Source organism: Pan troglodytes, chromosome 18 (assembly GCF_028858775.2).
Source record: "Pan troglodytes isolate AG18354 chromosome 18, NHGRI_mPanTro3-v2.0_pri, whole genome shotgun sequence".
In the NCBI taxonomy this organism is placed as follows: domain Eukaryota; kingdom Metazoa; phylum Chordata; class Mammalia; order Primates; family Hominidae; genus Pan; species Pan troglodytes.
Window position 1 is genome coordinate 31,956,509 of NC_072416.2, and position 26,400 is coordinate 31,982,908.

The following is a 26,400-nucleotide window of genomic DNA, read 5'->3' on the forward strand; positions in this document are numbered from 1 at the left end:
TAATAGATTTTTTTGTTTTGCTTGATCTCGCTTGGCAGTTTTTTGAACCATTTTTTCCTTATTAGAAACCACTAGAAATTGGTTTTTAGTTCATTGATTTTTGTTTATTTTTATTTTTATTTCTGAGACACAGTCTCAGTCTCGCCCAGGCTGGAGTGCAGTGGCACAATTTTGGCTCACTGCAACCTCTGCCTCCCAGATTCAAGCGATTCTCATGCCTCAGCCTCCCGAGTAGCTGGGATTGTGTGCCAAATCATTCACCCCTCACCACAACTGAATGAGCTAAGGATTCTCATTATATATAGTTTATGGAGAGGGAAGTGCAGACATAAAGAGGTGAATTATCTTACCCAGATCACACAGCTGATAAGTGGTGGAGGCAGAATAGAATCTAAACAGTGTGGCTGCAGAGCCCACATGCATTGATTCGACAAGTGTTTATTGAGCACCTGCCACGGACAAGGCCTTGTGTGATTAAATAGGGTTATAATTAATAATATAAAAATGAGAAATCACTAATGCTTTTTAGACTTAACATTTTCTTTTTTTGTAGGTTTCAGGCACAGAACTGTATATCCAATAATGGTGAAATGGATCCCACTAATTATGACAGAAATGATGATACATTTAAATGACTTGGATGTTTTATAGGTATGATCTCGTGAAACCTTGAGAGAAACTGAATGACGAATGAAACTATTGTTCCTGTTTCACACAGAAGAAAACTGAGGTTAAAAGGGGTAAAGTAATTTTGCATGGCATGAAGTAGAAATTCAAAGTACAGGAATTTGAACTTGGTTCTGTCCTTTTCTGAAGCCCTTGACCACTATAGACTCAAACATCACCTTGTTTTTCCACTCATTCAACAATTTTTTTTTTAATTATCTAATAGGTTGGCACTCATCATGAGCCTCTGTTCTCATTCTGCAAATGGTGAAGCTCTCTATTGTCCTGACCCCACAGTTCCTGTCCCATGACCAGGGCCAGCTCACCAAGGAGCTGCAGCAGCACGTAAAGTCAGTGACATGCCCATGCGAGTACCTGAGGAAGGTGAGTGAGTGCAGACAGATGGGGCCTGGTGCCCTTGAGCAGTTCCCGGGTCTCAGCTGCCACACATCTCATAGCGGGTGATGCTGGGGGAAGCTTACGCAGTCACAGTACTGGCTTCTTCCTCTTTTTCTTTCCATACAAGTGGCTTAGGGGTGGGGTAGAGTAGTTGACTTATTTGGATGAAAACCACTATCTTCTGTCAGAAACTCAAAAGGAATCATTGCTGGCATGGTAACCTAAAGAAAAACAACCAGACAAGTGCCCAACGACACTTAAAAAGGTTATTTATTATCTTGCCAAGTTTAGGCTGGGCGTGGTGACTCATGCCTGTAATCCCAGCATTTTGGGAGGCTGAGGCTGGTGGATCACCTGAGGCCAGGACTTCGAGACCAGCCTGACCAATATGGCAAAACCTCGTCCCTACTAAAAATACAAAAATTAGCCGGGCATGGTGGTGTGAGCCTGTAGTCCCAGCTACTCAGGAGGCTGAGACAGGAGAATTGCTTAGATTCAGGAGGTGGAGGTTTTAGTGGGCCGAGATCACGCCATTGCACTCCAGACTGTGCGACAGAGCGAGACTCTGTCAAAAAAAAAAAAAAATTATCCTGCAAAATTTGAAAAGGAAATTCAAATCAACAGCTTCTAAACTACTTTTTAACATGACTCATAATAAGAAATACATTCTATAGTACATATATATGTTCTATAATTTTGAATAAAAGAATTAACCACATCACATTTATTTTACAACATGTAATACATATTTTTTATTCTCCTTCATTTGTTTTGAATGCTCTGTGCAGTCTACAAAAAGTCCAATAGTAATAATTAAATTAGTCATTAAGTTGAACATTATCTTGTCTTTTAAAATGATAATCTCAAAAATGATCTTTTATTTTTGAGATTTATATAGATACACACACACACACACACACACACACACATATATATATAGAGAGAGAGACAGAGTTTCACTCTGTCGCCCAGGCTGGAGTGCAGTGGCACAATCTTGGCTCACTGCAACCTCCATCTCCCGGGTTCAAGCAATTCCTCTGCCTCAGCCTCTGAGTAGCTGGGACTACAGGTGTGCACCATCATGCCCAGCTAATTTTTGTATTCTTAGTAGAGATGGGGTTTCACCATATTGGCCAGGCTCGTGTCAACTCCTGACCTCGTAATCTGCCCACCGTGGCCTCCCAAAGTGCTGGGACTATAGGTGTGAGCCACTGCACCCGGTCCAAGATAAAATTATTTTAACAATATACTATGAAGAGAAAAACACTGGCTATGAAAGAATATGCATAGTTTTACCCTGTTTAAAAATAAAGATTGAAAGAATACATATGCAAATAAGTTTACTTTTATTTTTGGTAATACTTTACTGGATTGTCTGAATATTGACAATCAGTATGCATCATGAAGCTACATGGCTAACATTGAGTACTCACTGTGTGTGCCAGGCCCTGGGTTCAATGCTCTACATGCACTTATATTTCATTTAATTCTCTCTGCAACCTGAGATGGTATAGCCACCTCATTTTACAGAGTTGAAACTGAGGCTCAGAGACTGAAAGTTAGGCCTGAGGTTACAGTCAATAAGAGGCAGAGCTGGAACTGAAACCTACGTGTGTCTGACCACCAGTTCATGTTCTGACGGCAGGCTAGTCTGCATCACAGAGCGTGGGGTAGATGGTGCATGCCTGCTAGGATGGGCTAGGTATCACTGTAGGTAAGAAACAGCCCCAAACGATGGAAATGTACACCACTGAAGGCTCTTTTCCTGCCCATGCTGCACATCCTCCATGGCTCTCCTGTGCCCTGTGCCCCACATGCCCTCATCCTGCCACGAGAATAAAGGAGCAGCCTCCATATGGGAGCTGTCAGCTGCTCTAAGAGATGAAGGAGAGGGTGGCCAGTCTCAATGGCTCCCAACTCTTTTGCCTCGAGGTGACACGCTTCACTTCCACTCACATCTCTTGGGTCAAAGCAAATCCCATGGGTACATCCACTTTCAAGTGGCCCAGGAGAGAACCTGAAATACTCGGTGGACTCCATTAAGGCCGTCATATGGTGTCAGCCTGCATGGGAGACTGTGGAGGGGCAGAGGAGGAGAGTGGGGAACTGATGGGAAATGACAGGAGGACTAAGTCACCGCAGATTTGCTTTATCCTCAGCCAGGTGGAGTTTGTCCCAGAGCTGCACAAAATCATCACCAGCATGATGAAACGGAGTAGACTTCAGAAAAAGCAGTTTGGTCAGATGTAATCAGCAGTGAACTCAGAATCAACTGAGTGACATTGAGTCAGTAAATCTCTGACTGCCTCAGTTACCCCATATGATAGTTTTGAGGATGGGAACATTGAGAGAGTTGATTTGGAAGGATATCAAGAGTAAAAATTCCAACATTTTAGTTCCTTTAAGTTAAATCCAGGCACTATTTTTCCTGCAAGTCTCCTGTTCCTTTCAGATTGCACAGGTGAGAGTGCTCAGATTAGGGCTGGAGGTTGCAAACTATTGCTCCCACACTGACAGTGCCCCCATGTCGTGCATGTATTCTGTGCATTTTCCTGTCCTAAACACTCTCCCAAAACATCGTGGGGCCTGATTCTTCCTCTTTGTTCCAATGGCCCTGGGTGACTCAAGTGCCCATTCAATGACCAGGACACAGAGGTCTTAGAGAGATGCTCCATGAGGCCCCAGGTGCGAGCCTGTACCCTGCCGGAGCATGAGGCAAGGGACAGGGCATCGTCTGTGGGGATAGTGGGGGTAGTGGGGGTAGTGGTCAGCCAGGCTTGGTGACTCTACTTGCTCACCAGATGATCCTACACCTGCCACCTCCGATGGATCCACTGCCTCTGTGCCTGCCTGTACTGCTGATGCTCCAGTGGATAACTCAGCATCCCAGCCTAGGCCCAATGCCACTGAAGATGGACCTGCCCCCTGGGGACCGAGGAGTCCTACCACTCAGCTGTCCCCAGGAGTGCCCAGACCCTCATTCTTATCCAGGACCTAGGAGCCCTACCCCTGGCCTTCCCTCATCAGCCGTAAATGATGATTTACTGCTGTTACCATCATCACTGCCTTCAGTGACCAAGGGCCTTCCAAGGTGCCAGCTCTGGAACGAAGGATGCCCTTGGGAGGTGATGACACTCAGGTACATGGGTGCTCAACAGATTGCTTCCTTCTATCCTCAGACGGTCTTTGCATGCATGCAGCCGTTGGCACTCCCATTGTATGGAAGGAAACCAGCCCAGGGTCACACAGCTGGTCAGCAGCAACATAGCTGGTCTCAAATCTAAGGTGCCTGGCCATGCCTCCATGAGGGACTGCCTGCAAGGGAGGTTGATCCTGGCTTTGGGGAGCCTTTCCTGGGCTGCACGAATAACCTCCATTGTTCGAGACCCTAAACTCTGCTCACATCTTCCTTTCCCTGTCTCTGCTTGGGCTATGATCACGGCGACTCTAGCAGCCCTTCATGGACATTATACTACTCTCTGCCATTCACTTTTGCTCTAATCTGACTTCAACCCCCACTTACTTGGTCTCTCCTTTTACAACCAACACAACCGAAATCTAGGGCTTCTTTTTTTTTTTTTTTTTTTTTTTTTTTTTTTTTTTGAGACAGAATCTCATTCCATTCTGTCACCCAGGCTGGAGTGCAATGGTACGATCTCGGCTCACTGCAACCTCCGCCTCCCGGGTCCAAGGGATTGTCCTGCCTCAGCCTCCTGAGTAGCTGGGATTACAGGCGTGTGCCACCATGCCTTGCTAATTTTTGTATTTTTAGTAGAGACGGGGTTTCACCATGTTGGTCAGGCTGGTCTCGAACTCCTAACCTCGTGATCCACCTGCCTCAGCCTCCCAAAGTGCTGGGATTACAGGCGTGAGCCACCATGCCCAGCCAAATCTAGGGCCGGAACATGGCTGCAGCATATAAAAAGAATTGAATTCCATACTTTTGTTAACCCTATTTTTTGTTTGTTTGTAGTTGTTGCTGTTTTTGAGACAGAGTCTCGCTCTGTCCCCTAGGCTGGAGTGCAGTGGGGCAATCTCGGCTCACTGCAGACTCTGCCTCCCGGGTTCAAACTATTCTCCTGCCTCAGCCTCCCAAGTAGGTGGGACTACAGGCACCCACCACCACACCCGGCTAATTTTTGTATTTTATTAGAGACAGGGTTTCACCATATTGGCCAGGCTGGTCTGGAACTCCTGACCTTGTGATCCGCCCACCTCGGCCTCCCAAAGTGCTGGGATTACAGGCGTGAGCCACCACACCCAGCCTCTGTTTTGTTTTTGTTTTCCTTGCTTCTTAGGGTTGTTTTTCTATTTATGGTAAAGGCATTGGCTTTCCATTTGTAGCATCAATAGAATGTTTCCTGTTTACAATAACCTTATGTCATAGTAAATGGTAAAGGGATTTAAAGCAGTGGTTTTCAGCTGCCAGAGGCCTGAGAGAGTTTGGGCATACTCTGTGTGATCGGGCAGAAGGCCTGTGGGAAGTTTAGCAGAGGACAGGGCCAGGAAAGGTGATGGACAGTGGGGGTCTGTCCTGGTCACCAGGCCCCTGGGTCCTGCCCACCTGCTTGGAGCTCCCCACCCATCACACATGATGCTGCCAAGCCCTCTGGGTATTGTGGGCAAATACCTTAGGAGAGAAGCTGATGAACTTTGTTTCTTGAAATGCACAGATTCCTTGGACATCCCTGAGAGGTCAATCATGAAAGTCAACTTGGTTTTCTCCCCCTCATTTGGGTTCAGAATTTAAAGTCCACACACACAGGCAGTAAGATGATATAGATAAGGACATCATCACTCGGTTTCGGATGTTAAAATGTCTAGGTGGGTTAGGGGTGATTTGCGATCACACAACCTTGTGGCACAAAGAGGAATTCCCAGGCCAGAGGGAGACATTTTATTGCCATGTTACGATCTTATCATTGAGTTGAAAGGCAATCTTGTTTCATTTTGGATTCTTTCTTATGTTTATGTCTTCTAAGGGCACTTTGAATTTCCAAGCAAATAATAATTTTGAATTAGCTTTTAATCATTGACTTCTAGCACAGTTATATGATCAGAAACATGCTGTGTGATTTGATTGCTCTCAAATATATTGAGATTTGCTGGAACAAAATAAGTCAGGTTAATTTTTGTAAATGTACCATGCATGCTTAAAATGAATGTATCTACATTTGTTCCTGAGATACAGGTTGATGGACGGATGGCTACATGGATGTGATGGAGATGGTTTACTATCGGGACCTTCCGCATCCTGCTGATGTTTTGTTGCTTAGGATATGAATGGCTGAGCGGAGGCTGTAAAACCTGGCACCCTGCTTGGGTATGAGGTTCTTCCTGCCATCCTGCCATCATTTGTTTTTTATGTTTTGTCGCCAAAAGTGACCTTGAGGAACCCTGGGAGCTCAGGAAGGAAGGAGCGCCCAGAAGCAGGGACAGGGAGCTGGTTGGGGAGGACCAGAAATCAGGTTTGTGAAGGTTCCAGAGAGGACCTGTCCTTGCGAGGAGTGTGGGAGACTGAGATGGGGGAGGGGTCATTGGAATGATGCGGGCGCTACTTGGCGTTGTCCATTGTGAGGCACCACCGGGGTCATCAGGGATTGGTGGAGAGGGAGTATAAAGCCCCAGGGTTGCCAAGGGAGGGCCCAGACCGAAGAAGGTTTGGTGGATAGCAGAACCTTTTTGTCTCCCTCTAATTGCTTCTAAGCCTCACGCTCCCTTGCCCCGCGTGTCCTGTTGCTTCCCTGATCTTCTCCGTGACCTGTAGCTAAACCTTCCACCAGCGCTTGAGAACTTAATTTGAACCGGATCCTTTCCCAGACCCCTTTCTTCTTCTCCTCGTCCTCCTCCACCTCCTCCAGGTGCCCAACAGCCCCCTTCTCCTCCTTTCCCTTCCCTTCCCCCCTTCCCCTCCCCTTCCCCTCCCCCTCCCCTCCCCCTCCCCAACTCAGATCCGGCCCCGGTCCCCGTCCCCTTCCCTCCCCCCTGCCCTAAGCCACCTCCACCTCTGTCCTGGCCGCCTCAGGGCGCCCTGAAAGGACCAGGACATGCGGCTGCGGCTGCGGTGGTGGCTCCTCTTTTGGCTCCTGCTGGGATTTATCAGCCATCATCCCACCCCTGTGAGTAGACGCTGGACCCGCGGGGTTTCTTCCTTTTTACTGGGCTGTGTCACGCGGCATGAAATTACACAGCTCAGGCCTGTAATCCCAGCACTTTAGGGGGCCGAGGTGGGCAGATCACTCGAGTCCAGGAGTTGAAGAGTAGCCAGGGCATCATAGCGAAACCCCATCTCTACAAAAAATTCCAAAAAAGATTAGTTGGGCCTGGTGGTGCGTACCTGTTATCCCTGTTACTGGAGAGGCTGAGGTGGGAGGATCGCTTGGGCCCAGGAGCTGGATGTTGCAGTGAGCCGAGATGGCCCCGCTGCACTCTTGTCTCTAACAAACAAAATGGACCAAAACAAAGTGAAATGTCATTTGATTTGTGTCATCTGGTTTGATGACTTCTTTTTTTTTTTTCTTAGACAGAGTCTCACTCTGTCGCCCAGGCTGGAGTGCAGTGGCAAGATCTCGGCTCACTGCAACCTCCGCTTCCGGGGTTCAAGCAATTGTCCTGCCTCAGCCTCCTGAGTAGCTCAGATTACAACGCCTGGCTAATTTTTGTATTTTTAGTAGGCCACCACACCTGGCTAATTTTTGTATTTTTAGTACAGACGGGGTTTCACCATGTTCGCCAGGATGGTCTCCATCTCTTGACCTCGTGATCTGCCTGCCTCAGCCTCCCAGTGCTGGGATCACAGGCGTGAGCCACCGCGCCTGGCCAAAACATATAACCTTAAGTGTCAGTTTACTAACTTTGGAAAGTACATACACCAGCATAAACCAACCCCCTTTCAAGATCTACATTATTTTATTTATTTATTTATTTTTTTGAGACAGTTTCTCCCTTGTTGCCCAGGCTGGAGTGCAATGGGGCAATATCAGCTCACCACAACCTCTGCTTCCCAGGTTCGAGCGATTCTCCTGCCTCAGCCTCCCGAGTGGCTGGGATTACAGACATGTGCCACCACTCCCAGCTAATTTTGTATTTTTAGTAGAGATAGGGTTTCTCCATGTTGGTCAGGCTGGTTTTGAACTCCCGACCTCAGGTGATCCGCCCGCCTCAGCCTCCCAAGGCGTTGGGATTACAGGCGTGAACCACCGTGCCCAGCCAAGATCTACACTATCATGTCACCCCAGAAAGTGAACTCTCACTCTTCCCAGCCAGTCTCTTTCTTATCATAGGTTAGCTTGCTTATTCTGGAATTTCGCGTATACAGATGCATGCCATGCCATAGGTACTCTTTTGTGTCTGCTTTGTTCTGCTTAACACCATGTTTCTGAAATCATTACCATTGTTGTATGGTTCTCTAACTCCATCATTTCCATTTCAGACACAGCATATGCTGAGTTCAACCTGATGAAGGGCTATCTCTGTTTAATTCACCATCTTGAAAGAAACATTTAAAATTGAGATGTTTTCAAGAATATATAGTTAAATCCTGAGGAATCGATGTAGAAATGTTATCACAAGCTGTCTGAACTTAGGGGAAGTCTTCGTCTTCACTCACATAAGAGTCTAATGGAATTAATATCAACAATCTTAGAGAAATCCCACACTATTCATGCCATTTTCATGATCTCCGCCTTGGTAATTGTTTTTTTTTTTTTTTTTTTTTTTTTTTTTTTGAGACAGAGTCTCGCTCTGTCACCCAGGCTGAAGTGCAGTGGTGCGATCTCGGCTCACTGCAACCTCTGCCTCCCGGGTTCAAGTGATTCTTCTGCCTCAGCCTCCCAAGTAGCTGGAACTATAGGCGCGTGCCACCATGCCCTGCTAATTTTTTGTAATTTTAGTAGAGACGGGTTTCACCGTGTTAGCTAGGATGGTCTCAATCTCCTGATCTCGTGGTCCACCCACCTCGGCTTCCCAAAGTGCTGGGATTGCAGGCGTGAGCCACCACGCCCGGCCCACCTTGTTAATTTTTAAGCACTAAAATTTGATACTTATTTGTGAATGAAGTAATCTCTTCATTTTATTATTTTTTTTTTTACTTATGCTGAAATTTAAATGACAAAGATTCATATAATCCAAGAGAGAAGTATTATTTAGAGGGATTCTTTTACCATGTGATATATAATAAATGCATCCAATGTTATACATCAATTTAAAAAACAAGTAAATAACTTTAAAGAAAAGATAACTACTGGCCAGGTGCAGTGGCTCACACCTGTATTCCCAGCACTTTGGGAGGCCGAGGCAGGTGGATCATGAGGTCAGGAGGTGGAGACCAGCCTGGCCAAGATGGTGAAACCCTGTTTGTACGAAAAATACAAAAATTAGCCGAGTGCGGTGGCAGGCGCCTGTAATCCCAGTTACTCAGTAGCTGAGGCAGGAGAATCCCTTGAACCCGGGAGGCGGAGGTTGCAGTGAGCTGAGATCATGCCACTGCAATCTAGCCTGGGTGACAGAGCAAGACTTTGTCTCCAAACAAAAAGAAAAGATAATTACTTTATACTTAGCTTGTCTTAGCCATGAGTGACGGGCTGCATGTGGCCCAGGACAGTTTTGAATGCAGTTCAACACAAATTTGTAAACTTTCTTAAAACATTAGGAGATTTTGGCCAGGTACAGTGGCTCATGCCTGTAATCCCAGCACTTTGGGAGGCTGAGGCGGGCAGATTACCTGAGGTCAGGAGTTCGAGACCACCCTGGCCAACATGGCAAAACCCCATCTCCACAAAAAATACAAAAATTTGCTGAGTGCATTGTCAGGCACCTGTACTCCCAGCTACTCAGGAGGCTGAGGCAGGAGAATCACTTGAACCTGAGAGGCAGAGGTTGCAGTGAGCCGAGAGCACGCCACTGCACTCCAGCCTGGGTGACAGAGTGAGACCCCATCTCAAAAACAAAACACCAAAACAAAAACAAAAACAAAAACAAATGGCTGGGCACGGTGGCTCACACCTGTAATCCCAGCACTTTGGGAGGCCGAGGCAGGCAGATCGCCTGTCAGGAGTTCAAGGCCAGACTGGCCAACATGGTGAAACCTCATCTCTACTAAAAATACAAAAATTAGTCGGGCATGGTGGCAGAGACCTGTAATCTCAGCTACTCGGGAGGCTGAGGGAGGAGAATGGCTTGAGCCCAGGAGCTGGCGGTTGCAGTGAGCTGAGATTGCACCACTGCACTCCAGCCTGGGCGACTGAGTGGAGCGGAACTCTGTCTCCAAAAAAAAAAAAAAAAAGAGTTTTTTTTTAGATCATCAGCTATTGTTAGTGTTAGTGTATGTTATGTGTGGCTCAAGACAACTTTGCTTCTTTTAATATAGGCAGGGAAGTCAAAAGATTGGATATCCCTGCTTTATACCAAGAAAGACAGCACCCCAGATTTGCAATGCCTAAAAACACTACCAGCCATCTGAAAAACATGAGACTTGTAACTTCTGTTCTTTTTTGTAGCAGTGGAATCCGACGGTGATATCTGAGGGATGTGGTTACCTTTTGGAGGAGGTTGACGGTTTCTAAGGATGATTCTTTCTGAGTGAAATATTGTCGGTGTCATTGACCTTTTCATTATTTCAACTATTATTATTCCAGGTTATCAATACTCTGGCTGTCTATCGTCATCGTGAGACTGACTTTTGTGGAGGAGTTCGAGACCACCCTGGCCAACATGGCAAAACCCCATCTCCACAAAAATTGGATAATTTGATAATTATCATTATTGGGTTTCTGAGACCTTACACATTTACCATTCTCTTCTGCACAAATTACCTTTGTGTGAGTATACTAACTTTCTGTAGAGGTATACTTATAATCACAAATAAGAATAAATTATATAAAACAATTCACATTTCTGGACTTCATTATGAATATGTGGTTTTACCCAAAAAATCAGGGAAATGATTTATTAGCATAAGAATTATGAAAATGTCTGCCATTTACATTATGAAAATTAAATAGGTCGGTGTTTGTTTAATAGAATGTCAACAGAGCTTTTGGTCAAAAATAAGTTTTTTTAACCTTTGTGCTATTTATCACAAATGGAGTATGAGGTTTCGTCACTTAAATAGGAAATTCTTTCTAAACTCTTCTGCTTTATAGTTCTATCGTATGGGTGGAAGGAAAGCTTCCAATCTCCTCTCTGAAGATTCACTGCAGAAATGAGCTGACAACAGACAGCTTAACAGGAAAAGAAAAACCTAGAACAGGCATAAACATGGGAACCAGCTGAAAAATGAGACTGCTAGAAGGGCCGGATGGTTGATGCTTAAAGAGCACCCTCTTCTGAGGGGAGAGGGAGATAGATGGAGATGTAGGCCATTTAGAGGGGCAGCAAATGATTTTTAGGGGAAATGAAAGAGGCCAAGGAACAAACAATTGGCCTGAGACAAAGTTCCTCTGAGGTCATAGGGACGAGGTGACAAACTGCCGGAAGGTGAAGGGCAGAACTGCACTGTGTCTCATGATGCAGAGAAAGCCCCAGAGAATCTCTTAGAACTGCCCTCCAAGAGAATCAATGAAAAGTGTGTCTGGGCAGGGTAATTTTGAATGACATCATTCAAAGTGCATGTTCCCACTTGCAACTGGAGAGAGATCAGTATGTCAAAAGTCTGTACTTGGTAAGAATTTGGCTGCTAAGTTGTGCCATAATTTGTCTTTTGAGCCTTTTTTCCTTTGGGTAAGTTGAGCTCTACATTTTGTGTTGCCATTCATGACAGTAAAAATGTGGTCGTCTGGGGGCTGAACCTCCTTCTGAACAATGATCCAAGATAAAAGTACTAATACCACAATGCTTTTTTATATTCAAGGGAAGAGGAAGTATGTTTCAGTTTAACCACCTAGATAATTACACATCATTTGGCACTGCCTTTCAAGATATGTAGAAAACAGAAAAAATATGAGTTATGAAGATATCTAGGCACATTTAACATTCTCTATGCCACTTAGTCCTGAACAGAGAATTTTCGGTATAAATTGGAGGAAGCTTTTTTTTTTTTTTTTTTTTTTTCTTTTCTCACCCCCGAGACGAGTCTCCCTCTGTTGCCCAGGCTGGAGTATAATGGTGTGATCTCGGCTCACTGCAACCTCCACCTCCTGGCTTCAAGCGATTCCCCTGCCTCAGCCTCTCAAGTAGCTGGGATTACAGGTGCCCACCACCATGCCCAGCTAATTTTTGTATTTTTAGTAGAGTCGGGGTTTTACCATGTTGGCCAGGCTAGTCTCAAAACCCAACCTCAAATGATCCACCCGCCTCAGCCTCCCAAAGTGCTGGCATTACAAGCGTGAGCCACCACGTGAGCCAGGGGAAGTTGTTAAATTTACCACTTTTTAACAATTCCATTTAGGAAAGTTCAGTTGAGCTGTTGGACTTGGACAACTTCGCACCTCTCATCTTTGTCCTTGTCATCTAGTCATCTATGCCATTACCTCCTAAGCAGGGACATCATGGGTGCCATGAAGCATTCATGCGTGATGGCATTTCTTTGCTTGTCATTTCTTCATGTGTTTAACATTTCTCCTAGCTCCAAACTGGGCCAGCTACCTTTCCTATGAAATCTAGCAGTAGTTGTGGGATTGACGTGGTTGCTCTTTTCATCTTTTTAGATTACCCATTGCTTCTCTCAAAATCCTAGTACATGATTTTTTTTTTTTATCCTATGTGCAGAAATCAGGAAAAAACAAATTCTACAAAGAATTTGAAAGATACTATTTCAGGCCAGGTGTGGTGGCTCATGCCTGTAATCCCAGCACTTTGGGAGGCTGAGGCAGGTGGATCACTTGAGGTCAGGAGTTCAAGACCAGATGGGCCAACATGGTGAAACCCCATCTCTACTGAAAAGACAAAAATTAGCCAGGCATGGTAGCAGGCACCTGTAATCCCAGCTACTTGGGAGGCCGAGGCACAAGAATCGCTTGAATCTGGGAGGTGGAGGTTGCCGTGAGCCAAGGTAGCGCCACTGCACTTCAGCATGGTTGAGAGTGACACTCCATCTCAAGAAAAAAGTCATTTCAATGACTACCTCAGGAGATTCATAGGTATCTGACCCACATCTGAGATGGGATTTGCATTGCATTTTCGCTATGATGAGAACAAATATTTAATATCTTAGAAGATTAAAAGCATACTGTGATAATATGGAAATCTTGGTGGGAATTCAGTCATTAGTGAGAACGTTTTGCGTTAAGTTCAAACCAGCCTCAATGAAGCTGATGTGAGGGAAAGAAAGTGAACTCTGAGTAGAGCAGGGACAGAAGGAAGATGCTCCAGTGCAGATCAGGAAGGAGCAGGGGGTGAAATGTTACAAATTCTAGAACTCAGAGAGCTGAAGGTAATTACTTCCTTTTCAAGTTGTGAAACATGTTAACCTGTGGTAAAATACTTATAAGATGATAATAACCATCTAACCATGTTGAAGTGTACAGTTCAGTTGTGTGAAGTATATTCATGTCTTTTTTTTTTTTTTTTTTTTTTTTTTTTTGAGACGGAGTCTCACTCTGTCACCAGGCTGGAGTGCAGTGGTGGGATCTTGGCTCACTGCAACCTCTGCCTCCTGGGTTCAAGCAGTTCTCCTGCCTCAGCCTCCCGAGTAGCTGGGACTACAGGCGTGCATCACCATGCTCAGCTAATTTTTGTATTTTTAGTAGAGATGGGGTTTCACCATGTTGCCCGGGATGGTCTCCATCTCTTGACCTTGTGATTCACCCGCCTCAGCCTCCCAAAGTGCTGGGATTACAGGCGTGAGCTACCGCACCTGGCCTATTTTTTTTTTTTTTTTTTTTTTTTGAGACAGAGTTTCAATTTTGTTGCCCAGGTTGGAGTGCAATGGCACAATCTCAGCTCACCACAACCTTTTCCTGCTGGGTTCAAGTGATTCTCCTGCCTCAGCCTCCCGAATAGCTGGGATTACAGGCATGCACCACCATGCCTGGCTAATTTTGTATTTTTAGCAGAGACAGCATTTCTCCATGTTGGTGAGGCTGGTCTCAAACTCCCGACCTCAGGTGATCCGCCTGCCTCGGCCTCCCAAAGTGCTGGGATTACAGGAGTGAGCCACCGTGCCAGCCTCATGTCATTCTTGTGTGTGTGTGTGTGTGTGTGTGTGTGTGTGTGTGTGTGTGTGTGTGTGACAGAGTCTCATTCTGTCGCTGAGGCTGGAGTGCAGTGGTGTGATCTCGGCTCACTGCAACCTCCGCCTCCCAGCTTCAAACGGTTCTCTGCCTCAGCCTCCCGAGTAGCTCGGATTACGGGCGCCCGCTGCCATGCCCAGCTAATTTTTGTATTTTTAGTAGAGACGGGGTTTCACCATCTTGGCCAGGCTGGTCTTGAACTCCTGACCCCGTGATCCACCTGCCTTGGCCTCCCAAAGTACTAGGATTATACGCATGAGCCACCGTGCCCAGCCGTCATTCTTATATTATTATTTCCTAGGTGTCTTTCCTGAAGACTATCTTCTGTTCTCGAAATGGACATGATGGATCCACGGATGTACAGCAGAGAGCCTGGAGGTCCAACCGACGTAGACAGGAAGGTATGGCTCTGTTGGAGTCCCCATAGTGTGGAAATGAGTTTGCCCTGGAAAGGGAAAGAACAGCTTCTTGCCCTCAGGTTTCTCACCTTCTCTTCTCCTCACTCTCACCAAGGGCTGAGGTCCATTTGTATGCACACAAAGAAAAGAGTTTCTTCCTTTCCAGGAAATAAAATTGGCCTGAAAGACGTCATTACTCCATGGAGAAATGTGGAAAGAAAATTTAGAGCTAAAATCCGTAAGAGGAAGGTGACAACGAAAATCAACCATCATGACAAAATCAATGGAAAGAGGAAGACCGCCAGAAAACAGTAAGATGTGCCTTGACACAAATACTGTTGTATGAACCATGTGCCAATCAAAGTAGACAACTGTAAAGTCCTTGAGAATATTTTCTACAATATTTGTGGCACATTCAGTGGGTTCAAAATTGAGTTTGTCCTTTCTGCTTCATTAGTTTAAGCTGTATAATTCCTTTCCCTTCCTACATTCTTGTTTGTCATTTTTTCGGGGGAAGAGGAGTTGCTAGTACTGGCATTGGTTTTCCTTTCTCTGTCTTTTTTTTTTTTTTTTTTTTTCCTGAGATGGAGCTTTGCTGTTGTTGCCCAGGCTGTAGTGCAATGGCAAAATCTCGGCTCACTGCCTTTTGGGTTCAAGCAATTCTCCTGCCTCAGCCTCCCAAGTAGCTGGGATTACAGGTGCCCACCACCACGCCCAGCTAATTTTTGTATTTTTACTAGAGATGGGGTTTCACCATGTTGTCCAGGCTGGTCTCGAACTTCTGACCTCAGGTAATCCACCTGCCTCAGCCTCCCAAAGTGCTGGGATTAGAGGCGTGAGCCACCACAGCCAGCCTTTTTTTTTTTTTTTAATTTTGAGATAGAGTCTCGCTCTGTCGCCCAGGCTGGAGTGCTATGGTGCAATCTTGGCTCACTGCAACCTCTGCTCCCAGTTTGAAGCAATTCTGCCTCAGCTTCCTGAGTAGCTTGGATTACAGGTGTGTGCCAGCACATTTGGCCAATTTTTTTTTTTTTTTTTTTTTTTTTTTTTTTGAGACAGAGTCTCACTCTGTCACCCAGGCTAGAGTGCAGTGGCATGATCTTGGCTCACTGCAACCTCCACCTCCCAGGTTCAAGCGATTCTTATCCCTCAGCCTCTTGAGTAGCTGGGACTACAGGCATATGCCACCATGCCCGGATAATTTTTGTATTTTTAGTAGAGGCGGGGTTTCACCATATTGGCCAAGCTGGTCTAGAACTCCTGATATCATGATCCGCACACCTCGGCCTCCCAATGTGCTGGGATTACAGGCGTGAGCCACCGTGCCCGGCCCGATTTTTGTATTTTTAGTAGAGACAGGGGTTCACCATGTTGGCCAGGCTAGTCTTGAACTCCTGACCTCAGGTGATCTGCCTACCTCAGCCTCCCAGTGTGAGCCACCGCACCCAGCCTGGATTGTTGAATTCAATGCTTGGGTCACCTCCAGATTCATTTTCACAGTCTTTCATGTTTTGGTCATATTACATTGTATTTTGCTGCCATATGACTGATCTTTTTTTGTTAAATGTGAGATAGTTGTTAAAAAATATTTAGCAATGAATTGAGGCCTAGTAGCATGTTATCTTGCTGCAGAAGAGATGGGAGTCTACTTCTGGGGGATGGTCAGGGGTCCTCCATACAGGCGGCAATTGAGGTCATCGGTGCAGGCTCAGTCCCTACAAAGGCCAGGGTATTTTCTGTCCACCTTTATTCTGATGCATGACTCTTCTGGGTCTCAACCAGAGCCAGTGGACTTCAGTATGGGTCGCTTTCATTGGCAGACCCTCAATCCACTTGTTTTCCATCTAATCCCACGCATGTGTGCAAAAGCTGCTGTGCTTCTTTGCATCTCAGTAGTTCCTTCTGGAATTCAGCAATGAAACTCAGGGAAATGGGTTCCAAATGCGAGGCTGACTTTCGTCCTGGGTTTCCTTCTTCTCCATCTTCACCTCATGTCTGTTTACTGCCATGTTAGCAATTTGATGTATTCAATCATGAGTTTTATATTCTGTTTGGTGTCCCCCATTGTTCTCATCGGAGATCAGAAGCTTCAGATGCACTTATGTCAACTCAAGAGTAGAATGCTTCCTTAGCTTCCCTCCAGAGTCAGGTTTTGTGTTTCTAGTTCCCAAGTGCACAGCAGGAGTAGTGATGTCCTCACTGGCTTCTCATTTGCATTAAACTGTGAGCTTCTTTAGCGTGGGGACAGGACCCTGCTCCCATTGCATTCTCAGCACCTCACCACACACTCCTTGTTGGAGGCCACTCCAGACAGCATGTGCTGAAGGATGCCCTGTGGTCAGAAACAAGTTCATTAACTTTCTCTTTGAAGTGTTTTTGTCCCTGTTTCCTAGCGTTCTGGGAATTTTACACATCCTTCCTATAAAACCAAGTATCAGGTGAGATCCTTAGGATCAGGACCATGAATCAAGTGGTGTGAGGGCAACACAGCAAACTTACCCTTTTTAGGCCATTTCCTTTTTCTGCCCTCAATCTCTGTGAACTGAACCTTGTTAAAGTCAGTCAACACCAGGGTGGATGGTTTGCCATTGTCACCTATTTTCAGGACATAACACCCTGACTTAGGAGCCATTCCGACCATTTCTAATTCAATAGATGCGCCCAGCATTCAGATTGCCTTTTCTCTCAACCAGGATCTTTAAAGTCGATGCCAAGAGTTCCAGTCCTGAATCATGGCAAAGTGCAGTAGTGAACTGCGGGGTTAATGACACCATATTCTGGAAGGATCTCTCTATGGCTGATGGTCTCAGTTCCGGCATCAGCCTCTGACTGAGAATCAGGTCTCACACAGGAGGAGTCAGATGAGGAGCAATCCTCTGCTTCCGATGGAGTTAGTTGTGATGAATTGGTGAGGTCTGGTTTTTCACACTGAACTAAAATGAGCTTTCGCTGTGTCAAGCACAAGACTGACCCCAGAGACACACATAGTGCACCTCATAGAAGCTTTTAATAGTCTTTATATTTACTAAAGAATAGGACTAACTATGGAACTATGAAGATGAGCTGGAAATGACAGGTGACTTGCCAGCAGGCCAGAGTGTGACTTTTTTTTGTCCCTCAATGGGAGGTGTCAATTCTCCCTTTGGTTGTGAGAATCAGTTGGTTCATTTCTGGGAAGGTTGCAGGGGGGATCTTTGAATCACAGCCTTCAGATGCCAGAAGGGCAGAGGGAATCCCACACGGGCTGGTGGATCATGTGTGTGCATTTCTCTCCCTTCTAATCTGAGGAAACTAAGCATGAAAGAATGTGAGCACGCAGAAAAGGAGAGGCAGGTATCAGAGGCAGAGGAAAATGGGAAATTGGATATGAAAGAAATACACACCTACAAGTGAGTTCAGAAACTGAACCCCACCCTCTTGGGAAACGCCCATTGGAGTGTTGTTTTTAACCTTTGTACAGTGTTTAGACCCAGTAAATGCAGAAATAGAAACAAATGGTCAGAAGACATATCGTGAGAGAGAGAGAGAGTTCACAAAACAGAAAACAAAGTACCTTAATATTTACCAGTGACCAAAAGATGTGAAGTAGCAAAACGTCTCCTGACCCCATTGCCAGCTAGACTGTGTGGAAACTCGGTTCATACCAGCCATTCTAGGGGTGGGGTGAGTTGTTGTCATCCTTAGGAAAGTGTGTTGTTGTAGGATCAACCACATCCTTCAAAAGGACTATGCCTGTTTATAAGCCCAGCTGTTTCTGCCCTGTGAAACACGGTAAGGATATTAATACAAAGAGAATACAGCTTTATGATAAAAGATGCTCAATGAAGGATGAATTAGGGATATACTGAGAATGGGGAAGGAAACTATCATCTCAGAAGTCAGCAGGCAGTAAGCAAGAGGAGGAATCAATATAGCAACAGTTTGGATCAGACCGTACAGTTTTTTTGTTTTTGTTTTTCTGAGATGGAGTCTGGCTGTGTCACCCAGGCTGGAGTGCAATGACGTGATCTTGGCTCACTGCAACCTCCGCCTCCCAGGTTCAAGTGATTCCCCTGCCTCAGCCTCCCGAGTAGCTGGGATTACAGGTGCCTGCCACCACGCCCGGCTAATCTTTGGTATTTTTAGTAGAGATGGGGTTTCACCGTATTAGCCAGGATGGTCTCAATCTCCTGACCTCGTGATCCATCCGCCTCGCCCTCCCAGAGTGCTGGGACTACAGGCGTCAGCCACCGCGACCGGCTCAGACTGTACTCTTATAGCCATCTGAAATACATTTTCTAGGTAGAGATAGATTGTGTAAGGGTACAGTTGTGAGGATAACAGAAATATGGCAGATTATTTAAAATCATCCTGAAAGTGGTGCTTTATCTGATGAAAGTGATTGTAATCCATAGGAAAATGTTTCAACGTGCGCAAGAGTTCTGGCGGCGGGCAGAGGACTACCACAAATGCAAAGTAAGGAGCTTCCTCCCCGCAGTTGCAGGATAGTTCAGTGCTGATGCAGATGATGCCACGGCTCTTAGACTCTCTCAACATTCAATTTCTCATGTGTTGGCTTTTTCAGATCCCCCCTTCTGCAAGAAAGCCTCTTTGCAACTGGGTAAGTTTGTTTGTTTTCCTTGCTTTTGAACATAGTCTGCCAGGTCAGGACATGGATACATTTTTCTCCCTACAGCTCTGTGCTCAAGCCCTGCAGAGGGAGATGGCAGAGAGAAAGGCTGCCTACAAGCATCACAGTCCCATCCCTGTTGGTAACCATGTTGTGCAAAAACACCTTCATCCCCACCCAGTGGGGCCCCTGATCTAATATTCAAAGTGTCAGAGGTTCCATATTTGTAATAGCAAATGGGCCCTGACTGTTAATTAGTGAAGAGTGAATGTAACTTATTACCCACAGGGACAATTCCAAATGAAGGCCTTAAATGATGCTCAGCTAAGCTGGTTCTTGTGTGGCCTCTGTACCTTCAAAAGCTGCCGAGTCCTATGATTACACGTGACGGGACTTGTACACTTGAAGTGAAACACAGTTTTAAAACTTGCTTTGTTTAGAATTCCCACCTCATTTTTCCATGGACAAAAGTATTCTTTATGTCCTAGTGCACTTACAATTTGGTATTACCTGGGAGTGAAAAGAAATATTACAGCCATGCCTAACTGACTTCTTGAGGTAAGATTGTTCTGTCAGAAAACCCTCTCCCAGTTCCCCTGCAGCTCTTCAGGAATCCACATCTCTCCAGAGCTCTTTGTTCTCATGGGTGGCACCTCCAGAGTGAAGAAGATCCTTTGTCAAGAAGGGAAACAGAGGGGAAGTGAGAGGGTCCTGCAGGCAGAGCTGGAATCAACTTCCACTCTGCCTCTTGCAAGCTGTGTGACCCTGGGCACAATTTCTCGTTCCTCTGGAAACCTCTGTTTTCTTAGATTTGGAGCAGGGTGGTCACACTGACCTTGCAGAGTTCTGAGAATCAGAGACAGAACATAAAAGGCCTGGAAAACATTCTCCAAAAGGAAGCTGCAACATGTGTGGACAATGGGCTTTTCATGCCTCTCTTACTGTCTGTTGACCTGGTGCAAGAAACATGCTCTGGTGATGGCTGTGAGGGAGGAATGAGGATGGACATAGACACTCCTGTGTCTCAAACATGCTTCTTTATTACTCTGTTATGACTCTGTCTTCCCTGGGGCAGGACCCCAGCCTGCCTACGTTTGCAGACAGACACAGTGGCATGTGGAGACAACAGTGTGTCCCAATGACTTTTCTTTACTCCCCAGCTGTCGGCAGTACTCAGTGGAAGGGTGATATTATGACACTGATACTGCTATTTTGAAACCTGGAGGATGGAAAGGTGCAAAAATCTATCACCAGCAACAGAAGGTGCAGACCCTGTTGGTGGCGGTAATTTTGTCCATCAAATGAATATGTGTGAAAACATTCCCTTCTTCGGCCCTACAGGTCAGAATGGCGGCAGCGGAGCATCGTCATTCTTCAGGATTGCCCCACTGGCCCTACCTCACAGCTGAAACTTTAAAAAACAGGATGGGCCACCAGCCACCTCCTCCAACTCAACAACGTTCTATAAGGGATAACTCCCTGAGCCTCAAGACACCTCCCGAATGTCTCCATCGTCCCCTTCCACCCTCAGTGGATGATAATATCAAGGAGTGTCCTCTTGCTCCACTTCCACCCTCTCCTCTTCCACCCTCAGTGGATGATAATCTGAACGAATGTCTCCTTATCCCTCTTCCACCCTCTCCTCTTCCACCCTCAGTGGATGATAATCTGAACGAGTGTCTCCTTATCCCTCTTCCACCCTCTCCTCTTCCAGCCTCAGTGGATGATAATCTCAAGACTCCTCCCTTAGCTACTCAGGAGGCCGAGGCGGAAAAACCACCCAAACCCAAGAGGTGGAGGGTGGATGAGGTGGAACAATCACTGAACCCCAAGAGGCGGAGGTTGAGTAAGCTGAGAACACGCCATTGCACTCAAGCCTGGGCAATAAGAATAAATCCGTGGGTCGAAAAAAAGAAAAAAATCAAAAAATAAAACAAAACCCACACTCCAAAAACAAACTAACAAAGAATAAATAAATAATATAAAAATAAAATAAATACTGCAGTCCTTATGTTATTGCTTTGTTTCAATATCTGGTATGATTGCCTGAGGGACCTGAGGTTTTTAATTAATTGTAGGGTTTTTTTTTTAATCTTTAGAAGTGTTTGGTTATGTAAAATATTATTATTATTATTATTATTTTTGAGACTGGGTTTTGCTCTGTCACCCAGGCAGGAGTGCAGTGGCTCGATCACAGCTCACTGCAGCCTCAACCTCCTGGGCTTCAAGCAATCCTCCTGCCTCAGCCTCCCAAGTAGCTGGGATCACAGATGTGTGCCACCACGCCTGGCCAATGTTAAAAAATCCTTTAACATTTTTGTGGAGATGCACTCCTGGACTCAAGCGATCCTCCTACTGGTCCCGACCACCAGCCCCTTTCTGATAAACATTTACACTGTTTATTATCTGATGCCATTTCTATCTTCTTCCTTGTCGTCCAGACATCAAAGAAGTAGGTTTCTTCAGGGTTTTCTTTTTCAAGTCCTCATTGTTAAAGATCACTCACATTAGGGCCAGACACCACGACTCATGCCTGTAATCCCAGCACTTTGGGAGGCCAAGGCGGGCAGAGCACTTGAGGTGGGGAGTTTGAGACCAGCCCGGCCAACTTGGTGAAACCCCACCTCTACTGAAAAACATACAAAAATTAGCTGGGCGTGATGGTGCATGCCTGTAGTCCCAGCCACTTGGGAGGCTGAGGCATGAGAATCGCTTGAACCCAGGAGGCAGAGGTTGTAGTGAGCCAAGATCACATCAGCACACTCTAGCCTGGGTGACAGAGCGAGACTCTGACTCAAAAAATAAATAAAATAAATATCACTTACATTAGATATACCCAAGGGGTGTTCTATAGAGAGTTGGAAGCAGTGGTTATTGCAACAGGGGCACGGAAGTCATCTGGCTATGCCAGGATGCCCAGGGGATACTCGGGGTGGATGGCATAGTGGTGCTGGGGACTCACCGCACAGGACGCTCTGATTGACGCACTGCCAGGAGTAGCGCTCTGTCTTGGGGCTGCAGCCGGCCTCCTCAGCTCGAGTGTAACAACAGTCGTGGCCATGGCAGCACCTGCGGATGTCACATGGGCAGGACAGCAGGTGGGTGAAGCTCTCTCCTGGCCCTCGTCTCTTGCCAGGACCATGGGTGACTGAAGACCCCCAGGGAGGCACAGCATCCTCTTATCTAAGTTTTTTTTGTTTTTTTTTAAGAGACAGGGTCTTTCTCTGTCGCCCAGGCTGGACTGCAGAGGCACAATCATAGTTCACGGCAGCCTTGAACTCCTGGGCTCAAGCTATCCTCCTACTTCAGTGTCCCAAGTAGCTGAGACTACAGGCACACGCCAGCATGCCCGGCTGGTTTTTTAATTTGTATTTCCTTTGAGACAGCGTATCTCTCTGTCGCTCAGGCTGGAGTGCAATGGCTCAATCAGCTCACTTTAGCCTTGAACTCCCGGGCTCAAGTGATACTGCCACCTCAACCTCCCAAGTATGCTACTACAGGAACACAAACTCCTTTTTTAAATTTTTTGTGGATATGGGGGTCTCACTATGTTGCCTAGGCTGGTCTCGAACTCCCAGGCTCAAGCAGTCCTCCTACCTCAGCCTCCCCAAATGCTGGGATTACAGGTGGGAGCTACTGTATGCCTGGCCTTATCTAAGCTGTTTCCCTGAAAATCCCCGACTTGGGTAATGATTCCGTTGGCCCCACCATGCCCTGTCCTGCCTTCCTGGCTGTGCCCAAGCTTGGTCCCTGCCTGCCTGCCTGCCTCACTCTCTGGGTCTCGAGCTTCTGTGACACATGACTCCTCTCTCTTCCTGGAGTGATCCAAGCCCTGCCACTTCCTGACTTTGCCCACACTGTACCCTCTGCCTGGGGCAACTTCATGTCTGCCCATTGTCCCTTAGGCCTCAGCCCAGGCACAAGCCCCTGCCTCCGGAGGTCATCCAGGCCTCACCAGGCTACACCCTCTGGTAAAATTGGATTCCCTCCCTTCAGGGCAGGTTTATAATGAAATCCTCCTCAGAGGCCAGGTGCGGTGACACCCATCTGTAATCCCAGCACTTTGGGAGGCTGAGGTGGGAGGATCACTTGAGGCCAGGGGGTCGAGACCAGCCTGGGCAACATAAGAGAGACTCTTGTCTCTATAACAAATTTAAAAATTAGCTCACCAGGCCAGGCTCAGTGGCTCATGCCTGTAATCCCAACACTTTGAGAGGCCGAGGCAGGTGGATCACGAGGTCAGGAGTTCGAGAGCAGCCTGATCAACACGGCGAAACCCTGTCTCTACTAAAAATACAAAATTAGCCAGGCATGGTGGCACGCACCTGTAATCCCAGCTACTCGGGAGGCTGAGGTAGGAGAATTGCTTGAACCCAGGAGGTGGAGGTTGCGGTGAGCCAAGATCATGCCATTGCAGTCCAGCCTGAGCAACAGAGCAAGACTCTGTCTCGAGACAATAAAAACACACAAAAAATTAACTCGCCATGATGGCACATGCCTATAGTCCTAGCTACTTGGGAGGCTGAGGTGGGAGGATTCCCTTCAGCCCAGGAGTTTGAGGCTGCAGTGAGCCACTATGATTGTGCCACTGCACTCTAACCTGGGCAAAAGCGAGACCCCTGGCTAGAGTGCATGATTTTGGGTCACTGCAACCTCCACCTCCCAGGTTCAAGTGATTCTCCTGCCTCAGCCTCTTGAGTAGCTGGGACTACAGGCATGTGCCACCACGCCTGGGTAATTTTTGTATTTTTAGTAGAGACAGGGTTTAGTAGAGACCATGGTGAAACCCCGTCTCTATAAAACAAATCTCTACTAACCCCATCTCTACATAAAACAGCTGGGCATGGTAGTGCACACCTGTAATTCCAGCTACTTGGGAGGCTGAGGCATGAGAATCATTTCCATCTTGGAGGCAGAGTTTGCAGTGAGCTGACATCGCACCACTGCACTCCAGCTGGGATGACAGAGCAAGACCCTGTCTCAAAAATAAGAAAAAGGAACAAACAACAGCAACGACAACAAAAAAACCTCTGTGTCAATCACAGCCTTCAAGCTAGGGGAGAGGCGGCCGAATTCTGCCCTCTGCTAACTAACTATAGCTTTGTGGAAATGGGTGAGTGGCATGCCCTTTTGAGCCTCAGGGCCCCATCTGTAAAATGGGCATAACCGTCATGCCCGTCTTTAAGAACAGCCTTGGGGGTAAATGAGTGGAACTCATGGAAAGATCTCAGCCCACAACCTTCCACAGAACAGGCGCTTCTCACACAGTAAGTAGCAGGAGTGCAGAGGCTGCAGGCATGAATCCAGCCAGACTGCCTGGGTTCAAGTCCCAGCTCCCACGTCTTGGTAACTATGTGGCCTCAGACAAGTTACTTAATATTTCTTTTTTTTTTTTTCAGACGGAGTTTTGCTCTGTCACCCAGGTTGGAGTGCAGTGGTGTGATCTCGGCTCATTGCAACCTCTGCCTCCCAGGTTCAAGCAATTCTCTTGCCTCAGCTTCCTGAGTAGCTGGAATTACAGGCACCTGCCACCACACACAGCTAATTTTTGTATTTTTAGTAGAGACGGGGTTTCACCATGTTGGCCAGGATGGTCTCGAACTCCTGACCTCATGATCTGCCTGGCTCAGCCTCCCAAAGTACTGGGATTACAGGCGTGAGCCACCGCACCTGGACACGTTACTGAATATTTCTGTGCCTAGGTTTCTTCATCTGTGAAATGGGATTGTTGTGAGAACACAAAGGGATTCCCAGGGCAGTTCCTAGTGCATAGTCTGGCTGCCTGTGTGTGTGTGTGTGTGTGTGTGTGTGTGTGTGTGTGTGTGTGTGTGTGTTTGTGTTTAATATAGAGACAGGGTCTCACTCTGTTGCCTAGGCTCGTTTCAAACTCCTGGGCTCCAGTGATCCTCCTGCCTCGACCCAAAGTGGTGGGATTACAGGCATGAGTCAACACACCTGGTCACTTTATATTATTATTATTTTTTTCTTTTGAGACAGGGTTTGGCACTGTTGTCCAGGTTGGAATACAGCGGTGCAATCTCAACTCACTGCAAACTCCACCTCCCGGGTTCAAGCAATTCTCCTGCCTCAGTCTCCCCAGTAGCTGAGATTACAGACGCCTGCCACCACACACAGCTAATTTTTGCATTTTTAGTAGAGATGGGGTTTCACCATATTGGCCAGGCTGGTCTTGAACTCCTGACCTCAAGTGATCTGCCCACCTCGGCCTCCCAAAGTGCTGGGATTACAGGAGTGAGCCACCGCTCCTGGCCAATTTTTTAAGGCAACGTTTTCAGCCCATGGCCAGGGTAAGGGGCAGCTGGTACCAAGATCTGGCTTCACTGGCCATGTTATCCAAGAGGCCTCTGCCTGCCTGCAAAGTAGTACTGCACACTGGGATCTCCCTGGACCAAACCCCAGCTTCAGTTTTGGGTACTTCCTCATAAGCCTTGACTACCCCAGAGTGTGAGGGATTTTGTAGCCTGGTCCCAGGCATGCACTCACCAGTCAATGGCATCGTGGGGCTGGCCATGGCCTCCCAAGCCACAAAAGGAACCATATTTCATATAGGCGATGGGAGTCTAGGGACCAACACAACCCACAATTCCTGCCAGTTCCAGGATCCCACGCCGGTGCACACATAATATCCTGGAGGCTGGGGGGTAAACAAAGGTGACAGCCTGCAGGTCAGGGCTTCCCAGACCCCTGGGAAGGGCATGAGCCTGAGAAGAGCCTAGGTGTTACAGCCTGGCTGTCTGAGTTTGAATCCTGCTTCCTAGCTGTGTGACCTTGGACAAATTCCTAACCTCTCTGGGCCTTGGTTTCCTCATCTGTGAAATGGGGGATAAGCTGACTTCAACTCATATGAATGAAATGAGATAATGAGTATAAAGCCCCTGGTGCATGAAAAGGCTACTATAATCCGGCTGGGCTCAGTGGCTCACACCTGTAATCCCAAGACTTTGGGAGGCCCAGGTGGGCAGATCACCTGAGGTCAGCAGTTCAAGATCAGCCTGGCCAACATGGTGAAACCCCATCTGTAGTAAAAATACAAAAATTAGCCGAGCCTAGTGGTGCACACCGGTAATCCCAGCTACTAGGGAGGCTGAGGAAGGAGAGTCACTTGAACCTGAGAGGTGAAGATTGCAGTGAGCCAAGA

The 26,400-nt window shown here is 46.7% G+C and overlaps 1 protein-coding gene across 3 annotated transcripts; it reads left to right on the forward strand.

Annotated features, from left to right (window-relative positions):
* Window positions 1-648: 648 nt before the first annotated feature.
* LOC129137424 (nuclear pore complex-interacting protein family member B8-like) lies at window positions 649-21,238 on the forward strand. 3 transcript variants are annotated; one of them, XM_054669191.2, is made up of 8 exons: window positions 649-740; window positions 964-1,050; window positions 10,701-10,883; window positions 14,536-14,635; window positions 14,799-14,943; window positions 19,027-19,087; window positions 19,197-19,232; window positions 20,583-21,238. In XM_054669191.2, the coding sequence occupies exons 1-8, from the start codon at window positions 684-686 to the stop codon at window positions 21,171-21,173; spliced, it is 1,260 nt and encodes a 419-aa protein (XP_054525166.1). In that variant the 5' UTR covers window positions 649-683; the 3' UTR covers window positions 21,174-21,238. The 3 variants fall into 3 exon arrangements, with proteins under 3 accessions (XP_054525166.1, XP_054525167.1, XP_063653034.1); XM_063796964.1 differs by lacking the exons at window positions 649-740; window positions 964-1,050; window positions 20,583-21,238 and adding exons at window positions 6,395-6,533; window positions 7,091-7,184 and having other exon boundaries at window positions 19,197-19,537; XM_054669192.2 differs by lacking the exons at window positions 19,027-19,087; window positions 20,583-21,238 and having other exon boundaries at window positions 19,197-19,273.
* Window positions 21,239-26,400: the final 5,162 nt, after the last annotated feature.

Excerpts from the sequence above, each read along its gene's own strand:
- LOC129137424 (XM_054669191.2), top strand. The coding sequence starts at position 684 with ATGACGAATGAAACTATTGTTCCTGTTTCACACAGAAGAAAACTGAGG. Across the intron at positions 1,051-10,700 it reads CATGCGAGTACCTGAGGAAG|GTTATCAATACTCTGGCTGT; the intron begins GTGAGTGAGTGC and ends TTATTATTCCAG. Across the intron at positions 14,636-14,798 it reads CAACCGACGTAGACAGGAAG|GAAATAAAATTGGCCTGAAA; the intron begins GTATGGCTCTGT and ends CTTCCTTTCCAG.